At 47.6% G+C, this 18,096-nt stretch overlaps 1 protein-coding gene across 2 annotated transcripts in view; it reads right to left on the bottom strand.

Annotated features, from left to right (window-relative positions):
- Positions 1 to 15,650, bottom strand: part of SCYL1 (SCY1 like pseudokinase 1) — a 73,200-nt gene extending 57,550 nt beyond the window's left edge. Inside the window, exons 1-6 of one of the 2 annotated variants that reach the window (XM_058160034.1) lie at positions 15,267 to 15,650; positions 13,506 to 13,646; positions 9,421 to 9,543; positions 7,716 to 7,936; positions 4,409 to 4,499; positions 1,754 to 1,909 (exon numbers count right to left, since the gene is read on the bottom strand). In XM_058160034.1, coding sequence (XP_058016017.1) covers positions 1,754 to 1,909; positions 4,409 to 4,499; positions 7,716 to 7,936; positions 9,421 to 9,543; positions 13,506 to 13,646; positions 15,267 to 15,386 — 852 coding nt within the window. In that variant the 5' untranslated portion in view covers positions 15,387 to 15,650. The remainder of the gene's footprint in view (positions 1 to 1,753; positions 1,910 to 4,408; positions 4,500 to 7,715; positions 7,937 to 9,420; positions 9,544 to 13,505; positions 13,647 to 15,266) is intronic. The other variant, XM_058160033.1, reaches the window with a different exon arrangement.
- Between the last annotated feature and the right edge of the window lie 2,446 nt (positions 15,651 to 18,096).

The following is an 18,096-nucleotide window of genomic DNA, read 5'->3' as shown; positions in this document are numbered from 1 at the left end:
CCTCCCCCACCCTTTTCAGCTCGGGGTAGGGGGAGGCATGAAACTCATGGGAGGTTGGGGGGGGATGTCATTCAGACCAGATCTCCAACCAAGCTGGAGCCAAGTTCTGCAGAAGGATTCCCACCGCAGAGATCTCACGATCTAACCAGCCCTCAACAAGGGGGTCAGGAGATTCGATACGCGTTTGGTTGGAGTAAGCAACTTGGCGGGCCATTAAGTTGACATTTCATGCTTGTATATTCTATAGCAGTGTTTTTTTTAAATTTGGCCACTTTAAGACAGGTGCATATCTGTGTGCATAGCTAGCTAGGGAATTCTGGGAGTTGAAGTCCACACGTCTTAAAGTGACAGCGCTTGAAAATCACTGTTCTACAGGAACATTTTGCTTTGGGGCAGCGCTTCCCAATTTTTTCCCCCCCTTCATTATCCAAAGCCACTTATCAAAAAAAATCTTATCAAACTTCAGGGACCAGTTGCCCGTCCCTTTCTTCAACACCATTGCAACTTCAAATGGTCACTGAACAAAGAATCATAACTCAAGGACGACATGTATTATAAGAACAATATCACTGAACTGTCTTTTGACGCGGCACAGTAGGTAGAATGCAGGATTGCAGGCTAACTCTGCCCACTTCGATCCTGACCGGCTCCAGGTTGACTCAGCCTTCCGTCCTTCCGAGGTGGGTCAAATGAGGACCCAGATTGTTGGGGGGCAAGAGGCTGACTCCGTAAAATGCTTAGAGAGGGCTGTAAAAGCACTATGAGGCGGGATATAAATCTTAAGTGCTCTTGCTATTGCCCTTCCTTCCTTCCTGGGAAATTTTTAAATATACTGTATGTGGCAATCTTAAAGGCCATTTCAATGCTCTGGTTGTGATGGGTAGTTACCAGTATCGTTACGGTACGAGTATCGTTACCAGGACAAAAATCACTTTTACACAATTTTGTGTGATTTACCAGGTATGGGAAACACTGCCTTATGGCATCCAGTATCTATCTATCTATCTATCTATCTATCTATCTATCTATCTATCTATCTATCTATCTATCTATCTATCTATCTATCTATCTATCTATCTACAGTATCTATCTATCTCTATCTATCTATCTATCTATCTATCTATCTATCTATCTATCTATCTATCTATCTATCTATCTATCTACAGTTATCTATCTACAGTATCTATCTATCTCTATCTATCTATCTATCTATCTATCTGATTGCTTATTTGTACCCTATAACTATCATCAAGTGTTGTACCTTATGATTCTTAATGAAGGTATCTTTTCTTTTATGTACACTGAGAGCATATGCACCAAGACAAATTCCTTGTGTATCCAATCACACTTGGCCAATAAAAAATTCTATTCTATTCTATTCTATTCTATTCTATTCTTTCTTTCTTTCTTTTTCTTTCTTTCTTCTATCATCTATCTATCTATCATATCTATATATCTATCTTTCTTCTATCTATCATTTATCTATATCTATCTATCTATCAGCACATTCATGTCGTATTTTAGTAAAAGGGATCAGTAAAAAAAAATCAGTAAAATAATTCCTGTATTTTATTGCAATAATGTGTGAATGGTCAAACCCTTCCAGAATTGGAGACTGAAATCTAAAACGTTCCAGGGTTCAGCCAAGTTCTTTGACCCACAACCAGGACCGCCTCCTACACTTTAGCCCCATGGACAGCCGTAAAATCAATCAGACGCAGGCCAGGAGCCTTCGGTGCTCCCCAGCTCTCACCTGGATCTCCTCCAGAAAGAGGTTGGTCTCCACAAACTTGTTGTCCATGAAACCGCCCATCCGAGAGCAATTTTGCAGGAATTTGGACGGGCTGGGTCGTAGCTTCGGATTGGCACCAACCAGCTCGCAGTAATGGGGCACCAAGGACTTGGGGATCTGGAAGAGAAGGAAGGAGGCAGATAGATCAGAAGAAAGAAATGGTGGTCTCCAACAGAAAGCCAGTCCACCCAGAAGCAGGAGAGGGAAGCCAAGATGGGCACCGTTCACGTCTCGGGCAGTTCCAACGTCAACTGTGCAACCTGAAGCCTTTTTCATTTTGCAAACTTATGGAGTAGACTGGGGTAGTCAACCTTTTTATACCTACCGCCCACTTTTGTATCTCTGTTAGTAATAAAATTTTCTAACCGTCCACCGGTTCCCACAGTAATGCACCGTGTATCGTCATCTGCGCATGCCTCTCACGCATCGTGGATTGGGTTGGGGGGAGGGGGGTGCTGGCTACCAGCTCTGCTTGTCTGTTACAGCTGGGTGGGGGGAGATGCGCGAGCTGTTCTGGGACGAGGCTCTTTTGTTTGCGGTCGCACTATAGCGCCATTTAGTTTCACTTACGTAACGTGAACTAAATTTATGCACGGGCGATACAAACAGTATATTTTCAGAAATTTAAATTGTCACGGGGAATTTTATGAAAACCTAATGAAAATATTTTTAAATAATGCTATGATTTTTTTTAAAGTCAATTAAATTTTAAAAAAAGGAAAGTGCTTCAGTATCGGACAAAACCCCTACCGCCCACCATGAAAGCTGGAACGCCCACTAGTGGGCGGTGGGGACCAGGTTGACTACCACTGGAGTAGACAAAACACACTTCATTTTTAGGGCACCTTGATTCACCACCTTGGCAACTTTAAGATTGTTGTGTCTCGTCCGATCTCACCACAGCCGGGGCCTTCTTATCTGCTTCCGAACACGGAGGAATGTCCTAGTATGCCTCCCGGCCCCAGCCCTGGCTCCATGCCCAAGCAGGCTGCAGAGGAGGGAGCACCCCCCGGCCCCAGCCCTGGCTCCATGCCCAGGCAAACGGAGCAGCTAGACCCCTCCCCCTCCTCCACAGCATGTGAGCCTGAGGGAGGTCAATTGCCAACAGCTGCAGACTGGAGTGACCCTCGCTTCAGAAGAACTGATAGGCGGAGGCAACAGAAGGAAGGGAGGGGCAGGCCTGGATGAGTGCTGAGTCATGGAGCCACACCCCATGGCCTATATAAAGGACCTGCTTTCTGGCATTCTCTGAGTCAGGCAAAGTCTAAACATATCTTGCTGAAGTCACTTTCTGGTCTCCTGCCTGCCCTGAGGACTTTGCTAGGACTTTGGCAGAGCTGCAGAGGCACGCCTGATTCGGATTTCCCTGACCAGGCCGTCAGCGGAGGAGTGGGACATGACAAAGATGGGTGGGCTTCAACTCCCAGAATTCTGGGACTTGAAATCCACCCACCTTAAAGTTGTCACGATTAAGAAAAAACTGGTCTAATCCATTTCTGAGTATTCATCTGTCTTTTACTTCTAATAGGCCACCCCACTCTTTTTACATCTAGGGGAAAAGAGAAAGAGAGAAAAAGAAAAAAAGAAAGGAAGCAAGGGAGGGAGAGAGGGAGGGAAAGAAAGGGCCTCTGGTGGCTCAGCAGACTAAGTCTGTCTGTTATTAACACAGCTGCTTACAATTACTGCAGGTTCAAGTCCCACCAGGCCCAAGGTTGACTCAGCCTTCCATCCTTTCTAAGGTAGGTAAAATGAGGACCCAGATTGTTGGGGGGGCAATAAGTTGACTTTGTATATAATATACAAATGGATGAAGACTATTGCTTAATACAATGTAAGCCGCCCTGAGTCTTCGGAGAAGGGCGGGATATAAATTCAAATAAAAAAAAAAAAAAAGAAAGAAAGAGGAAGGAAGGAAGCCGTGAGCTAAAAACACACCTATTTATTCAAGCGGGATTGACATAATAGTTTTATTAATTTTAAATTGGGTTTTTATTGTCTTAGGGTTTTTTAAATTTTAAATTTTAATATTGGCCTTTTTGTAATTTGCTTAGTTTTAAATCTTGGTTTTAAATTGTATGTATATCAACTTTTTATCTTTGGCTGTACACCGCCCTGAGTCCTTCGGGAGAAGGGCGGTATAAAAATCTAATAAATAAATAAATAAATAAATACATAAGGAAGGAAGGAAGGAAGGGAAGGAATTCACACCACCAAGTGATTTACAAAGCTAGCCATCACCATTCAGTCCACTCCGTGTCTGCCCTAGAACAGGGGTCTCCAACCTTGGCAACTTTAAGCCTGGAGGACTTCAACTCCCAGAATTCCTCAGCCAACCTTGGATACTTTAAGACTTCTGGACTGAATTCTGGGAGTTGAAGTCCTCCAGGCTTAAAGTTGCCAAGGTTCGAGACCCCTGCCCTAGAAGACCATTTTGTCCATGTGTACTCAGGCCACTTCATTCATCAGAAAAAACCTGCATTCTCACAACCAACCAGTGGTGGGAACTGTCAATCTCAGGTTGACAGTTCATGGGGTTGTGTGAACCCAGGAATCGGGGTTAGTTCAGTCAACTACCACACAACGAACTGTTGGGCAAGGGGCGCCAAGGGGACTCACTTTGTTGAGCGACCGCAGGGAGGACGATCGGGTCAGGGGGCCGTTGAAGACCTCCCAGATGAGGCAGCCGAATCGCCACATGTCTGCTGACCTAAGACCACACACAGGAAGCAAGTTGGAGTCAAGTCAGAACCATGAGGACTAGCTCCATGCCCTCCCCCAGTGGATTGTTTGTGTTCCAAGACAGATTTAATCACCACCACCCGTCCAAAATACGACACAGACCAATCTATCCTGAAAGGATTCCCGCAAGAGACAAAAACCAGGTTAAAAACAGGCTAAAAATGTGGAGGACCTTGTTCCAAATAGAGCGCTGCGTATGAGCCAAGCCATCCCTTCGAAACCTGGAGGTAGTTGTGTTCATTGTAAACAGATGTGTTGCCTTCAGCCTTTGCTAACACAAAGCTTGGCAGTTGGCATTGTGTGAACCTGCCTTGTTTCCAAGGCAAGGTGCCAACTATGGAAAAGAATTTACAGGATTACAGAATAACAGAGTCGGGAGGGACCTTGGAGGTCTTCTAGTCCAACCCCTGCTCAAGCAGGAGACCCTATACCGTTCTAGACAAATGGATGTCCAGACTCTTCTTAAAAGCCTCCAGTGATGGAGCACCCACAACTTCTGGTGGCAAGTTGTTCCACTGGTTAATTGTCATCACTGTTAGGAATAAGAAAAGAAGAGAAGAGAAGAGAAGAGAAGAGAAGAGAAGAGAAGAGAAGGAGATGGGTATGGGAATAGAATAGAAGGGAAGGGAAGGGAAGGGAAGGGAAGGGAAGAGAAGAGAAGAGAAGAGAAGAGAAGAGAAGAGAAGAGAAGAGAAGAGAAGAGAAGAAGAAGAGAATGAGATGGGTATGGGAATAGAATAGAATGGAAGGGAAGGGAAGGGAAGGGAAGGGAAGGGAAGGGAAGGGAAGGGAAGGGAAGGGAAGAGAAGAGAAGAGAAGAGAAGAGAAGAGAAGAGAAGGGAATGGGAAGAAAAGAGAAGCGAATGAGAAGAGAAGAGAAGAGAAGGAGAAGGAGAAGGGAATGGGAAGAGAATGGAAGAGAAGAGAAGGGAAGGGAAGAGAAGAGAAGAGAAGAGAAGAGAAGAGAAGGGAAGGGAAGGGAAGGGAAGGGAAGGGAAGGGAAGGGAAGGGAAGGGAAGGGAAGAGAAGAGAAGAGAAGAGAAGGAGAAGGGAATAGAATAGAATAGAAATAGAAATAGAAATAGAAATAATAGAAATAGAGCTGGAAGGGACCTTGGAGGTCTTCTAGTCCAGCCCCCTGCTCAAGCAGGAGAACCTAAGGAAATTTCTCCTTAGTTCTAGGTTGCTTCTCTCCTTGATTAGTTTCTATCCACTGCTTCTTGTCCTGCCTTCAAATGCTTTGGAGAATAGATTGAACCCCATCTACTTTGTGGCAGCCCCTCAAATACTGGAACACTACTATCATGTCACCCCTAGTCCTTTTTTCTCTAGACTAGCCATACCCAATTCCTGCAAATGTTCTTCACATATTTTAGCCTGCAACCCCCTAGTCATCTTTGCTGCTCTTCTCTGCATTTTTTCCAGAATCTCAACATCTGTAGGATACGACACATGAGTGGCATACCCTGATTGGCAGCTAGAAAATCAGCAAAACTGATTTTTACCTTTGATCTTTGATGTGCTGCTGCCCTCGCCAGAGTTAGAGAGGCCAAAACTAAATTTAAACACTTATCAATTGAAGTTAGCTTTTATTGATTAGATCCCTGGAAACTGGTTAATAATTTCTCGCTTCGTAATGAAAATGACCCTGGGGCAGAAACCAATAAGATAGTCTCCAAGGGGCGCCCCAAAGCTTTCAGGGGTGTCCAGTGTAGCCCTTGGCAGGTAAGGATCCCACTTGCATAGTAGGCCTCTAATCCAGGGGTCTCCAACCTTGGCAACTTTAAGACTTGTGGACTTGAAGTCCCAGAATTCCTCAGCCAGCTTTGCTTTGCTGGCTGAGGGATTCTGGGAGTTGAAGTCCGCAAGTCTTAAAGTTGCCAAGGTTGGAGACCCCTGCTCTAATCGGTGCAGATAACTTTAAGCATTGCTGAAAAGGATTCCTCCCACAACCGGTTCAGAAATTGGATTGATTTTTCTCATTCTAATGGATTTTCAAAATTGGGTGGTAATTGGGTATCAGGGTTCCAAGTAATACACCCAAAGGAATCAAAACTCCAAGGCAAGCATGTCCTCAAAGTATAGATTTATTAGTCATGTCATATTGACCAGTGGCTCAGGGGTTAGGATGTTTTGTTTTTTTTTAATTTACATTTATATCCCGCCCTTCTCTGAAGACTCAGGGCGGCTTACAGTGTATAAGGCAATAGTCTCATTCTATTTGTATATTTACAAAGTCAACTTATTGCCCCCCCAACAATCTGGGTCCTCATTTTACCTACCTTATAAAGGATGGAAGGCTGAGTCGACCTTGGGCCGGGCTTGAACCTGCAGTAATTGCAGGCTGCTGTGTTCTAATAACAGGCTTCTTACCAGCCTGAGCTACCACGGCCCTTTGTTGAGCTTGTCGATCGAAAGGTCATCTCTATCCATCATCTCTTGTCCTTTATTTCGACTCTTATTGACTTTTTAACGAAGCTCACTTGTTCATCCCCTGGGACCTTAATGTCTCCTTACGTCACTCATTAATCGAAGTATTTCCTCTGCCTCCACATCTACCTCTCGCTTTCCTGTCTCAAGGGCCCCCACCAATATTTCTTTCCTCGCTTCTGGCAGATCTTCCTCTTTGAGCCAATGAGCCCGAAATATCTGTTGCTAAACAAAGTTAGTGTGTTAAGTGAGATTTTGCCCATTTTGCGACCTTTCTTACAGTTAAGTGAATCGTCGGAGTTGCTAAGTTAGTAACATGGTTGTTAAACGGATCAGGCTTCCCCATTCAACCCTAGCCTGACTAGGTGGCTCAGGGGCTAAGACGCTAAGTTTCTCGATTAGAAAGGTCGGCAGTTTGGCGGTTCGAATCCCTAGTCTCCTGCGTGATCAGGGGATTGGACTAGATGACCTCCAAGGTCCCTTCCAACTCTGTTAATGTTACACGGTTACTTTGCTGGTCAGAAGGTGGCAAAAGGGGATCACATGACCCCGGGACATTGAGACCGTCATAAATATGAGACAGTTGCCAAAGTCTAAATTTTGACCACACGTTCAAAAACGGCTGTAAGTCATTTTTTCCAGTGCTGCCTGAACGTTGAAGGGCCACTAAACAAAGTGTTATAACTCGAGGACTCCTTGTATTTCAAGAATATTAATTTAAAACACGGGAGAGGAAAAAGAGAAGTAAACCCACCATTTCTCGCCGACGTTTTTGGTGCTGTCGGATAATTCGGGGGGGTTGTATTTCTCCAGCTCGGGGACCCCCTTCCGTGGCACGGTGACGTCTCCTTGGGCCGAGCACATGTAATCCAAGCCGCCCAGCTTCCACTCGCCAGCACGGTCCACGTAAACCACGCCCAGGGAGACGTTGTTATGGACGAGACGGCAGTCGTTCACAAGGAAACTGAGGGCTTTCTAAGGAAGGAAAGAGGAGGGGGACAGTAGACGGTCAAGGAAGGGGGTCACAGGTCACGGCCAAGGATCTGACTTCACACCCTTAGCCTGGTCAAGGGGGCTGAATTCACACAACCTGCTTGATCCCTGAGGGAAATACACCGGATATACACCTAATAAATAAAATTAGTCCCCCACTTACAACAGCTCATTGAGTGACGGTTCAAAGTTACAACAGAACTGGAAAACAAAAGTGACTTACCGCCGTTTTTTCAGAGTTACGACCTCTGAAGCATCCCCAGGGTCGCGTGACTCAAATTCAGGTGTTTGGCGACTGGCTCACATTTATGACCGTTGCCGCCCCCCCCAGGGTCACGTGATCCCCTTTTGCGACTTTCTGACAAGCCAAGTCAGTGGGGGAGGCCAGGTTTGCTTAACAACCGTGTTTCTAACTTATCAACTGCGGTGATTCACTTAGCAACTGTGGCAAGAGAGGTCGTCAAATGGGGCAGAATTCAATTAGCAAATGTTTCGTTGAGCAGCGGAAATGTTGGGCTCAATGGTGGTCATAAGTCGAGGACTGCCTCTGTGTGTGTGTGTGTGTGTGTGTGTGTGTGTGTGTGTGTATGAATGTATGTAGGTCTTGACGTATTTGGGTCTTTTCCCATGGTAAGGTTGAGAGTATCTTGGCGACGTTTCGACGAGGTCTCACTCATCATCTTCAGGCTGGTGCTTTCGGCTTCGTGCTTGTGCGAGCAAGGCGTGGTCGGAGTTGCCGTCTCTCTATGAATACTGGTGGGGAGGTGGGGAGTGTAGTAGGTATCTGCAAACAATCTGCAAACACCCACTCCATCTACCAATCAAGATGCAACCACACAGCAACACTCCCCACCTCCCCACCAGTATTTATAGAGAGACGGCAGCTCCGACCACGCTTGCTCCGAAAGCACCAGCCTGAAGATGATGAGTAAGACCTCGTCGAAACATCGCCAAGATACTCTCAACCTTGCATGGGAAAAGACCCGAATATGCCAAGACCTACATACCTATACCCATGAAAACCTACTAAAACAAATATATATATATATATATGTTTTCTGAGGTTTTCGCGGGTGTTTGTATGTAGATCTTTGGTTATTCGGGTTTTCTCCCGCGTAAAATTGGAAGTGTCTTGGCGGCGTTCGGTAATGAGCTGAAGCCTGAAGATGACGAATGAGACTTCGAAACGTCACAAGACACTTCCAATTTTACGCGGAGAAAACCATAACTAAAGATCTATATATATTAAATTTTATATATATATATATATATATATATGGCTATAGATATTATAAGATTATAAGATTATAAGATTATAAGGAATTATAATCCCTTTTTCACATAGGCGGTAACTTGGAACAGTCACTAAGCGAACAGTCGTAAGTAGAGGACTATTTATATGAAGGAATCTAACCCAGCTCCCTCCCCCCCACCCCGGCCCTGATACGGGTCTCCCCAGCACTCACTGCAATCTGATGAAGACCCCAGGAAATTTCCGCTTCGCTCAAGCCCTTCCCGTCCCCCCGCGACTCCAGGTAAGCCGGCAATGGTGTCACCGGCTCGGTGACCACGTGTAAACTTTTCTCCGTCTGCAAAACCAAAGAAGAAAACATGATTCTCACCATGGAGGAATATGGGGGTTGGGGGTGGGGTGGGGGAGGCAAGTGGGGAACTGCAGGAGAGTGTGTCGTGAAAACCATCACAAATGGTTGGACAAACGGACATTTGCTAGTGTTCTGACCCAGCTCCCCAAACACGACAAACCTTCTGAAGTTAAATCAATGATTCCTTTATTAGGAGCATCAGCAGCTGCAGCAAAAGGTTTCTCTCTCACCGCAGGCTAACAAGTCTGTCCGGCAAGGAGACGAGTAGTTGTCTGCCACACCTATTCATCTCCGTCCCCTGCCTTTTATCCCCAGAGCTAGGGTGGGGCTTCGCTAGCAGCGGTGGCTCTTCCGTCCCGAGAACCGGCCCATAGATTTCCACTGTTCTCCTCTCCTCTGCCTTCTGTGCATCTGCACGTCAGGCACTGGACCCAGCTGTTCCTCCTCCTCCTCATCAGCCGCCTCTAAACCTGTTGACTCTCCATCTGAGGGTTGACAGACGGCCCAGGTTCTGCCTCTGTCTCTCTCTCTCTACCAGCTCCATTCCCTCTTTCCCCTCGGAGCTCTCAGGTTGCTTTAATGCTGACCCTGACTCCCGTGCCTCCTCCTCATTTGATTCGACTGCTGGAGGGGCCGGCAGCCAACAGGCTACAACAGCTAGTTGCAAACGTGCTGGTTTCAATAGAAGAAAATATTTGTAACACGGGGTTGAACTACGGGGTCCCTGGTGCTCTCTGAGCTTGGTTAGTTTTCTTGCAGATGTTTCACAAGAATAAATCACATTTACACACCTTTTGAAAAAGGACAATAAAAAAGCTAAGAAGGCAACAACAAGACCAGGAAATACTCTCTCTAGGAGGCAACGGCCAGATAAACAGGGATTAACACCAGACAAATAATTGAGCAGAAAACATTTCCTTGATAAAATCGCTCTGAACCAAGCAACTGTATATAAACAGGGAACAAATTCCACATTCACAGATACTAATGATGTTGGCTCATGAAACGTTCAGAGAACTCCAAGGGACCCACAGAAGGAGAAAGCCAGATAAGCAGGGATTTACACCAAACAAGAAAGCAGAAAACAATACCCTAACCAAGGAACCATCAAGGAGAAACCTCTTCCTCCATCGAAACATGCAAGAGATTTTAGATAAACTGAGCAAACTCCACACTCACTTCCAACTGATGATGTTACCTAGTTAGACAATGAAACATCTCAATAAAGAAGGGGTGTCAAACTCAAGGCCCGCGGGCCGCATCCAGCCTGCAGGGTGCTTAGATCTGGCCTGTGGGGTTGCCCTGGAAACAGCAAAGGACCACCCTGTGGTGCCTCTGCCAGCGGACTCAACCCCAGGCTATTTTCACTGGCGAGGGGGCTAACAAAACAATTTAAAAACCAAAGAAAAAGGAGAAATGTTTATTTCCCTTTTGCATTTGAGCATGCAAGAAGGGACAGCAAAGAGGAAAAGCAAAGAAGGAAAAATGGGAAGAGAGCAAGGGAGGAAAAAGAAGGAAAGAGGGGAAGGAAGGAAGGAAAGAATAGAATAGAATAGAATAGAATTTTATTGGCCAAGTGTGATTGGACACACAAGGAATTTGTCTTGGTGCATAGGCTCTCAGTGTACATAAAAGAAAAGATACCTTCATCAAGGTACAACATTTACAACACAAATGATGGTCAATATATCAATATAAATCATAAGGATTGCCAGCAACAAGTTACAGTCATACAGTCATAAGTGGAAAGAGATTGGTGATGGGAACTATGAAACGATTAATAGTAGTGCAGATTCAGTAAACAGTCTGACAGTGTTGATGAAGGAAGGAAGGAAGGAAGGAAGGAAGGATATATCTGTGGCTCAGACTGCTAAGACAGTCTGTTATTAACAGCAGCTGCTTGCAATTACTGCAAGTTCAAGTCCCACCAGGCCCAAGGTTGACTCAGCCTTCCATCCTTTATAAGGTAGGTAAAATGAGGACCCAGATTGTTGGGGGGGCAATAAAAGTTGACTTTGTATATAATATACAAATGGATGAAGACTATTGCTTGACATAGTGTAAGCCGCCCTGAGTCCTCGGAGAAGGGCAGGATATAAATGAAAATAAAAAAAAAGATAGAGATAGATGAGATAGATTAGATAGATAGATGATAGATAGATAGATAGATAGATAGATAGATAGATAGATAGATAGATAGATAGATAGATAGATAGGCCTCTGGTGGCTCAGGCTGGTAAGACAGTCTGTTACAAACACAGCTGCTTGCAATTACTGCAGGTTCAAGTCCCACCAGGCCCAAGGTTGACTCAGCCTTCCATCCTTTATAAGGTAGGTAAAATGAGGACCCAGATTGTTGGGGGGGCAATAAAAGTTGACTTTGTATATAATATACAAGTGGATGAAGACTATTGCTTGACATAGTGTAAGCCGCCCTGAGTCCTCGGAGAAGGGCGGGATATAAATGCAAATAAAAAATAATAATAATAAAAAAATGAGAGTAAGGAAGGGTCTCAGGGAAGTCCTGCCTTACCATTTGGCCACCCGAGGTGCCCCTGACACAAGCGATGTCGAGTTGGCCATGCCCACCATGGCCAGGCCGCCACGCCCCCCTCAAGGTCAAACACAACCCTGATACGACCCACAATGAAATTGAGTTTGACACCCCTGCAATAAAGCAAAATATTTGTAGCTCAGGGTTGAAATGAGCACAAACTTGGTGCTCTCTGAGCTTAATAATAATAATAATAATAATAATAATAATAATAATAATAATAATAATAATAATAATAATAATAATGATGATGATGATAACAACGGGGCAGAGGACTATTGCAAATCCATCAAACTGTAGAAGAAGAAAAACGAAGTTTGAATGATTATGTGAACCAAAGTACAGAACAATTGCTGCAGAGAACAGAGAACATTATAAAAACAACAGAAACGAAGGCACAATATAAGGAAAAAACAGCTGGATGACAGATTAAATAGATGGAAAACCAAAGCTTTGCATGGACAGCACTTGAAAAACATGGAAGGAAAATGTGATGACAACTTGACATGGGCTTGTCTTAAGATGGGAACCATCAAGAAAGAAGCGGAAGGTTTAATACTCGCTGCTCAAGAACAAGCACTACAAACTAATGCCATGAAAGCAAAGATACAAAAATCCACTGACAATCCAAACTGCCGACTTTGCAACAACAAAGTCAAAACTGTTTCACATTTAATATGTGAATGCAGCAAAATCGCACAAAGCCGATTACAAAGCTAGACACGACCGAGTTGCTAAATTAATCCACTGGTCATTATGTAAAAAACACGACTTGCCTGTATCTAAAAAGTCATGGGAACATAAAGTGGAAAAAGTTATAGAAAATGAAAAGGTGAAGATCTTGTGGAACTTTTGAATACGGATTGTCATTTGGAACACAACACACCAGATATCACAGTTGTCGAAAACCGAAACGTACAATTTATTGACATTGTGGTACCAGGAGATGCCAGAGCCGAAGAAAAAGAACTGGAAAATAACATGAAATATCGCGACCTGGCCGTCGAAACTACACGGCTATGGATGAAACATGTAACAGTGATACCCATGGTCATCGGGGCACTTGGTACCATGTCCAAGAATTTTATAAGATACATCAACAAATCGCAGCTTCCTGCAATAACGCCAGCAGAACTGCAAAAAACCGCCACTTGGAACATCGTACATCTTAAGAAGGTACTTGGTTGATACCTAGGATGCTGGCAGCAACCCATATCAACCATTAGCACCAGTCTAATTACTATTTGTGATGTATTTTTGAATGTTCAGTTGACTGAGTTTCATTTTTAATGAATAAAGTAAATAATAATAAAATAAATCCATCTGCAACGAAAGACTCAGCATTTTGCCCGTGTTCCAAATGTCTGTTGCTCAAATGACGTCTTTAAGATACCTCTAAGCCATCAATGTAGGATAAGATATTGGGGTGGCGGAGGGTCTTGAGGAATTTAAAGGCTGTTTTGGCCAGCTGGATCTGCTCCTCGGAACCCGGCTTCACCTCGTGTACGAAAAGGGAGACCGGTTCGCCTGTGGTCTGCGGAAATGAAAATAAACAGGGGGTGAGAGAGAATGGTGGTTGTTTGCTAACCGCAATCAGGCCATGATCAATGGGCAGTTATCCAGATCCAAGTGGTTCCCCCCACCATCACTCGCCTAGGTCAGGGGCCTGCAAACTTGGCTCTTTTAAGACTTGTGGACTTCAACTCCAAGAGTTGGCTGAGGAACTCTGGGATTTGAAGTCCACAAGTCTTAAAAGGACCAAGATTGGAGACCCCTGCTCTAGATGACCTCCAAGGTCCCTTCCAACTCTGTTTAAAGATGGGCGGACTTCGACATGACCGGAGTTTAACTCGTAGAATCATCTCTTACAATGGCCTTCCTGTTGAAGACTACTTCAGCTTCAATCGCAACAATACACCAGCACACAATAGATTTAAGCTTAATGTGAACCGCTCCAGTCTTGATTGCAGAAAATATGACTTCAGAAACAGAGTTGTTAATGCTTGGAATACACTACCTGACTCTGTGGTCTCTTCCCAAAATCCCCAAAGCTTTAACCAAAGACTGTCTACTATTGACCTCACCCCATTCCTAAGAGGTCTGTAAGGGGCGTGCATAAGAGCACAAGAGTGCCTATCGTCCCTGTCCTAATAGAATAGAATAGAATAGAATAGAATAGAATTTTTTATTGGCCAAGTGTGATTGGACACACAAGCAATTTGTCTTGGTGCATAGCCTCTCAGTGTACATAAAAGAAAAGGTACCTTCATCAAGGTACAACATTTACAACACAATTGATGGTCAATATATCAATATAAATCATAAGGATTGCCAGCAACAAGTTACAGTCATACAGTCATAAGTGGAAAGAGATTGGTGATGTTCCCTTTGATTGGATCCAATTCGTATAGTTATTTCATGCTTATGCCTATATATATGCTTATATATCGTATAGTTATTTCATGCTTATGCTTATATATACTGTTGTGACAAATAAATAAATAATAAAAATCCCAGAATTCCCCAGCCAGCAGAGCCGAGCCTACTGTGGCTAGGAGGGGGGGAGGAAGAGGAGGAGGGGGGGAATTTTGGCAGTTGAAGTCTAGAGCAGGGGTCTCCAACCTTGGTCCCTTTAAGACTTGTGGACTTCAACTCCCAGAGTCCCTCAGCCAGCAAAGCTGGCTGAGGAACTCTGGGAGTTGAAGTCCACAAGTCTTAAAGGGACCAAGGTTGGAGACCCCTGCTCTAGATGACCTCCAACTCTGTTTAAAGCCGGGCGGACTTTAACTCCCAGAATTCCCCAGCCAGCAGAGCCTATCGTGGCTGGTGGGGGAGGGGGGAGGAAGAGGAGGAGGAGGGGGGAATTCTGGGACTTGAAGTCCTCCCATCTTAAAAGGGGGCGAAGCTCTGAGCGAAAGAGAGAGAGAGAAAAAAAAAAGGGCATCCAAGGCTTGAATCAAAGAGACCCCGCAAGGATGCAGAGCCCCCTCCCCACCTTCCTCCCCCGACGGCCCCCAAAGGAAGGGGAGACCCCCCCACACACACCTCCCAACCTTGCTCCCCTCCCCCATGGGGACCCCCTCCTTTGGAAAGAACCCCCCCCCCTCATCCTCCTCCTCCTCCTGCGCCCCCCACCCACCCAAAGTAGACCCACCTTCCTCCGCCCGCGGTGCAGCTGCCAGACGCCCCCCGGTTGGGGCAGCGGGGGCTCCGGCGGGGAGGCGGCGGCCTCGAAGGGGAAGTCTCGGATCGGGTCCCGGGCGAAGAACCACATCCTGGGCCGGTGGGGAGGGGAGGAAAAAGGGGGGCGCCCGGTTGCAGAAGCGCCCAGCCCAACCCCGGGCAACGTCAGCCTTTTTTGCAAAGCGGAGAGGAAGCGGCGCCGGGCGGGCGGGCGGACTGGCGGGCTCAGCCCCGGATCCTCTCGGCAAACCCCGGAAGTGGTTGGGAAGGGAAGAGGGCGCCCCCGAGCGCGTGCAGAGTGCCGGGCCGCCCGCTGGGAGGGCGCCGGTCGCGTGCACACGTGCGCCGGGAAGCGAGGCGCGTCTTGCAACGGGGCCGCGGCAAGCAGACGCCTTTGCTAGCCAGCCAGCAAGCAACACACACACCCTCCACTTTTATTTTTAGGCTGGGGGAGGGAGGTTGTGTGAACGTGGCCCGGGGAATGCGTGTTTGGTGGGGTGGGGTATTGCATTTCCACACGCAGACAGGGGATTTGCTCGCAGAAGGGTCGGCCGTGGGTGGGGGGAGCAGGGAGTGGATGCATTTCGCATGCACACGTGCGCTGGAAGCGACACGCGTCTTGCAACGGGGCCGTGCAAGCAGACGCCTTTGTTAGCCAGCCAGCAACACACACACACACCCTCCACTTTTTTTTTTTAGGCTGGGGGAGGGAGGTTGTGTGAACGTGGCCCGGGGATGCGTGTTGGGGGGGGTTGCGTTTCCACGCGCAGACACGGGATTTGCTCGCAGAAGGGTCGGCCGTGGGTGGGGGGAGCAGGGAGTGGGTGCATTTTGCATGCACACGTGCGCCGGAAGCACACGCGTCTTGCAACGGGCAGTGCAAACAGACGCCTTTGCTAGCCAGCCAGCAACACACACACCCTCCACTTTTTTTTTTGTAGGCTGGGGGAGGGAGGTTGTGTGAACGTGGCCCGGGGATGCGTGTTTGGTGGGGTGGGGGTGGGGGGTATTGCATCTCCACGCGCAGACACGGGATTTGCTCGCAGAAGGGTCGGCCGTGGGTGGGGGGAGCAGGGAGTGGGTGCATTTCTCATGCACACGTGCACTGGAAGCGACACGCGTCTTGCGAGTGGCCCTTGCAGGCGATGCAAGCAGCCCCTTTGCTGGCCACACACCCCCACACTTTTTTTAGCTGGGGGAGTTGTGTGAACGTGGCCCGGGGATGCGTGTTTGGGGGGAGATCGGCGTGTTGCGTTTCCACGTGCAGACATGGGATTTCATCGCAGAACGGTCAGCTGTGGGGGGACGCCTCCCGGCGGTGCATTTCGCATGCACACGTGTGCCGGAAGCAACACCCGTCTTCCAAGGGGCCGTTGCAAGCAGACCCTTTGCTAGCCAGCCAGCAACACCCCCCCCTCCACTTTTATTTTTTAGGCTGAGGGGGGGAGGTTGTGTGAACATGTCCCGGAGATGCGTGTTTGGTGGGGTGGGGGGTGTTGCAATTTCCATGCGGGGACACGGGATTTGCTTGCAGAAGGGTCGGCCGTGGGTGGGGAGGGAATGGGGGGGGGGACGCCTCCCGGCGGTGCATTTCGCATGCACACGTGTGCTGAAAGTGACACATGTCTTGCAACTGGCCGTGCAAGCAGAGCCTTTGCTAGCCAGCAACACTCCCCCCTCCACTTTTTTTTTTAGGCTGGGGGGGAGGTTGTTTGAACGTGGCCCGGGAATGCGCGTTTGGTGGGGAGGGTATTGAGTTTCCATGTGCAGACACGGGATTTGCTTGCAGAAGAGTCGGCCGTGGGTGGGGGGAGCGGGGAGTGGGTGCATTTCGCATGCAGACGTGCGCCGGAAGCGACACGCGTCTTCCAAGGGGCCATGCAAGCAGATCCTTTGCTAGCCAGCAACCCACTCACCCCCACTTTTTTTTGTTTAGGCTGGTGGGGGGGAGGTTATGTGAACTTTGCCCGGAGATGCGTGTTTGGTGGGGTGGGGTATTGCATCTCCACGCAGACACGGGATTAGCTCGCAGAACGGTCGGCCGTGGGTGGGGCGGGGAGTGGGTGCATTTTGCATGCACATGTGCGCTGGAAGCGACACCCGTCTTGCAAGGGCCCGTTGCAGGCGATGCAAGCAGCCTTTGCTGGCCACCTCTCCCACACTTTTTTAGCTGGGGAGTTGTGTGAACGTGGCCGGGATGCGTGTTTGGTGGGGTGGGGTGTTGCATTTCCACGTGGAGACATGGGATTTGCTTGCAGAAGAGTTGGCCGTGGGTGGGGGAGCAGGAGTGGGTGCATTTCGCATGCACACGTGCACTGGAAGCAACACACGTCTTCCAAGGGGCCGTTGCAAGCAGACCCTTTGCTAGCCAGCAACCTCCCCTCCACTTTTTTTTTTAGGCTGAGGGGAGGTTGTGTGAACGTGGCCCGGGATGCGTGTTTGGTGGGGTGGGGTGTTGCATTTCCATGCGTGGACACGGGATTTGCTTGCAGAAGGGTCGGCGGTGGGCGGGTGGGGGCAGGGAGTGGGTGCATTTCGCATGCACACGTGTGCTGAAAGTGACACGTGTCTTGCAACGGGGCCGCGGCAAGCAGACGCCTTTGTTAGCCAGCAACACACACCTCCACTTTTTAGGCTGGGGAGGTTGTTTGAACGTGGCCGGGATGCGTGTTTGGGGGAGGTGGGGGTGTTGCGTTTCCACGTGGAGACATGGGATTTGCTTGCAGAAGAGTTGGCCGTGGGTGGGGGAGCAGGGGTGGGTGCATTTCGCATGCACACGTGCACTGGAAGCAACACACGTC

Source organism: Ahaetulla prasina, chromosome 17 (assembly GCF_028640845.1).
Source record: "Ahaetulla prasina isolate Xishuangbanna chromosome 17, ASM2864084v1, whole genome shotgun sequence".
NCBI lineage: Eukaryota > Metazoa > Chordata > Lepidosauria > Squamata > Colubridae > Ahaetulla > Ahaetulla prasina.
The sequence above is the reverse complement of the archived record's forward strand: the minus strand, read 5'-3'. Positions and strand labels throughout refer to the sequence as shown.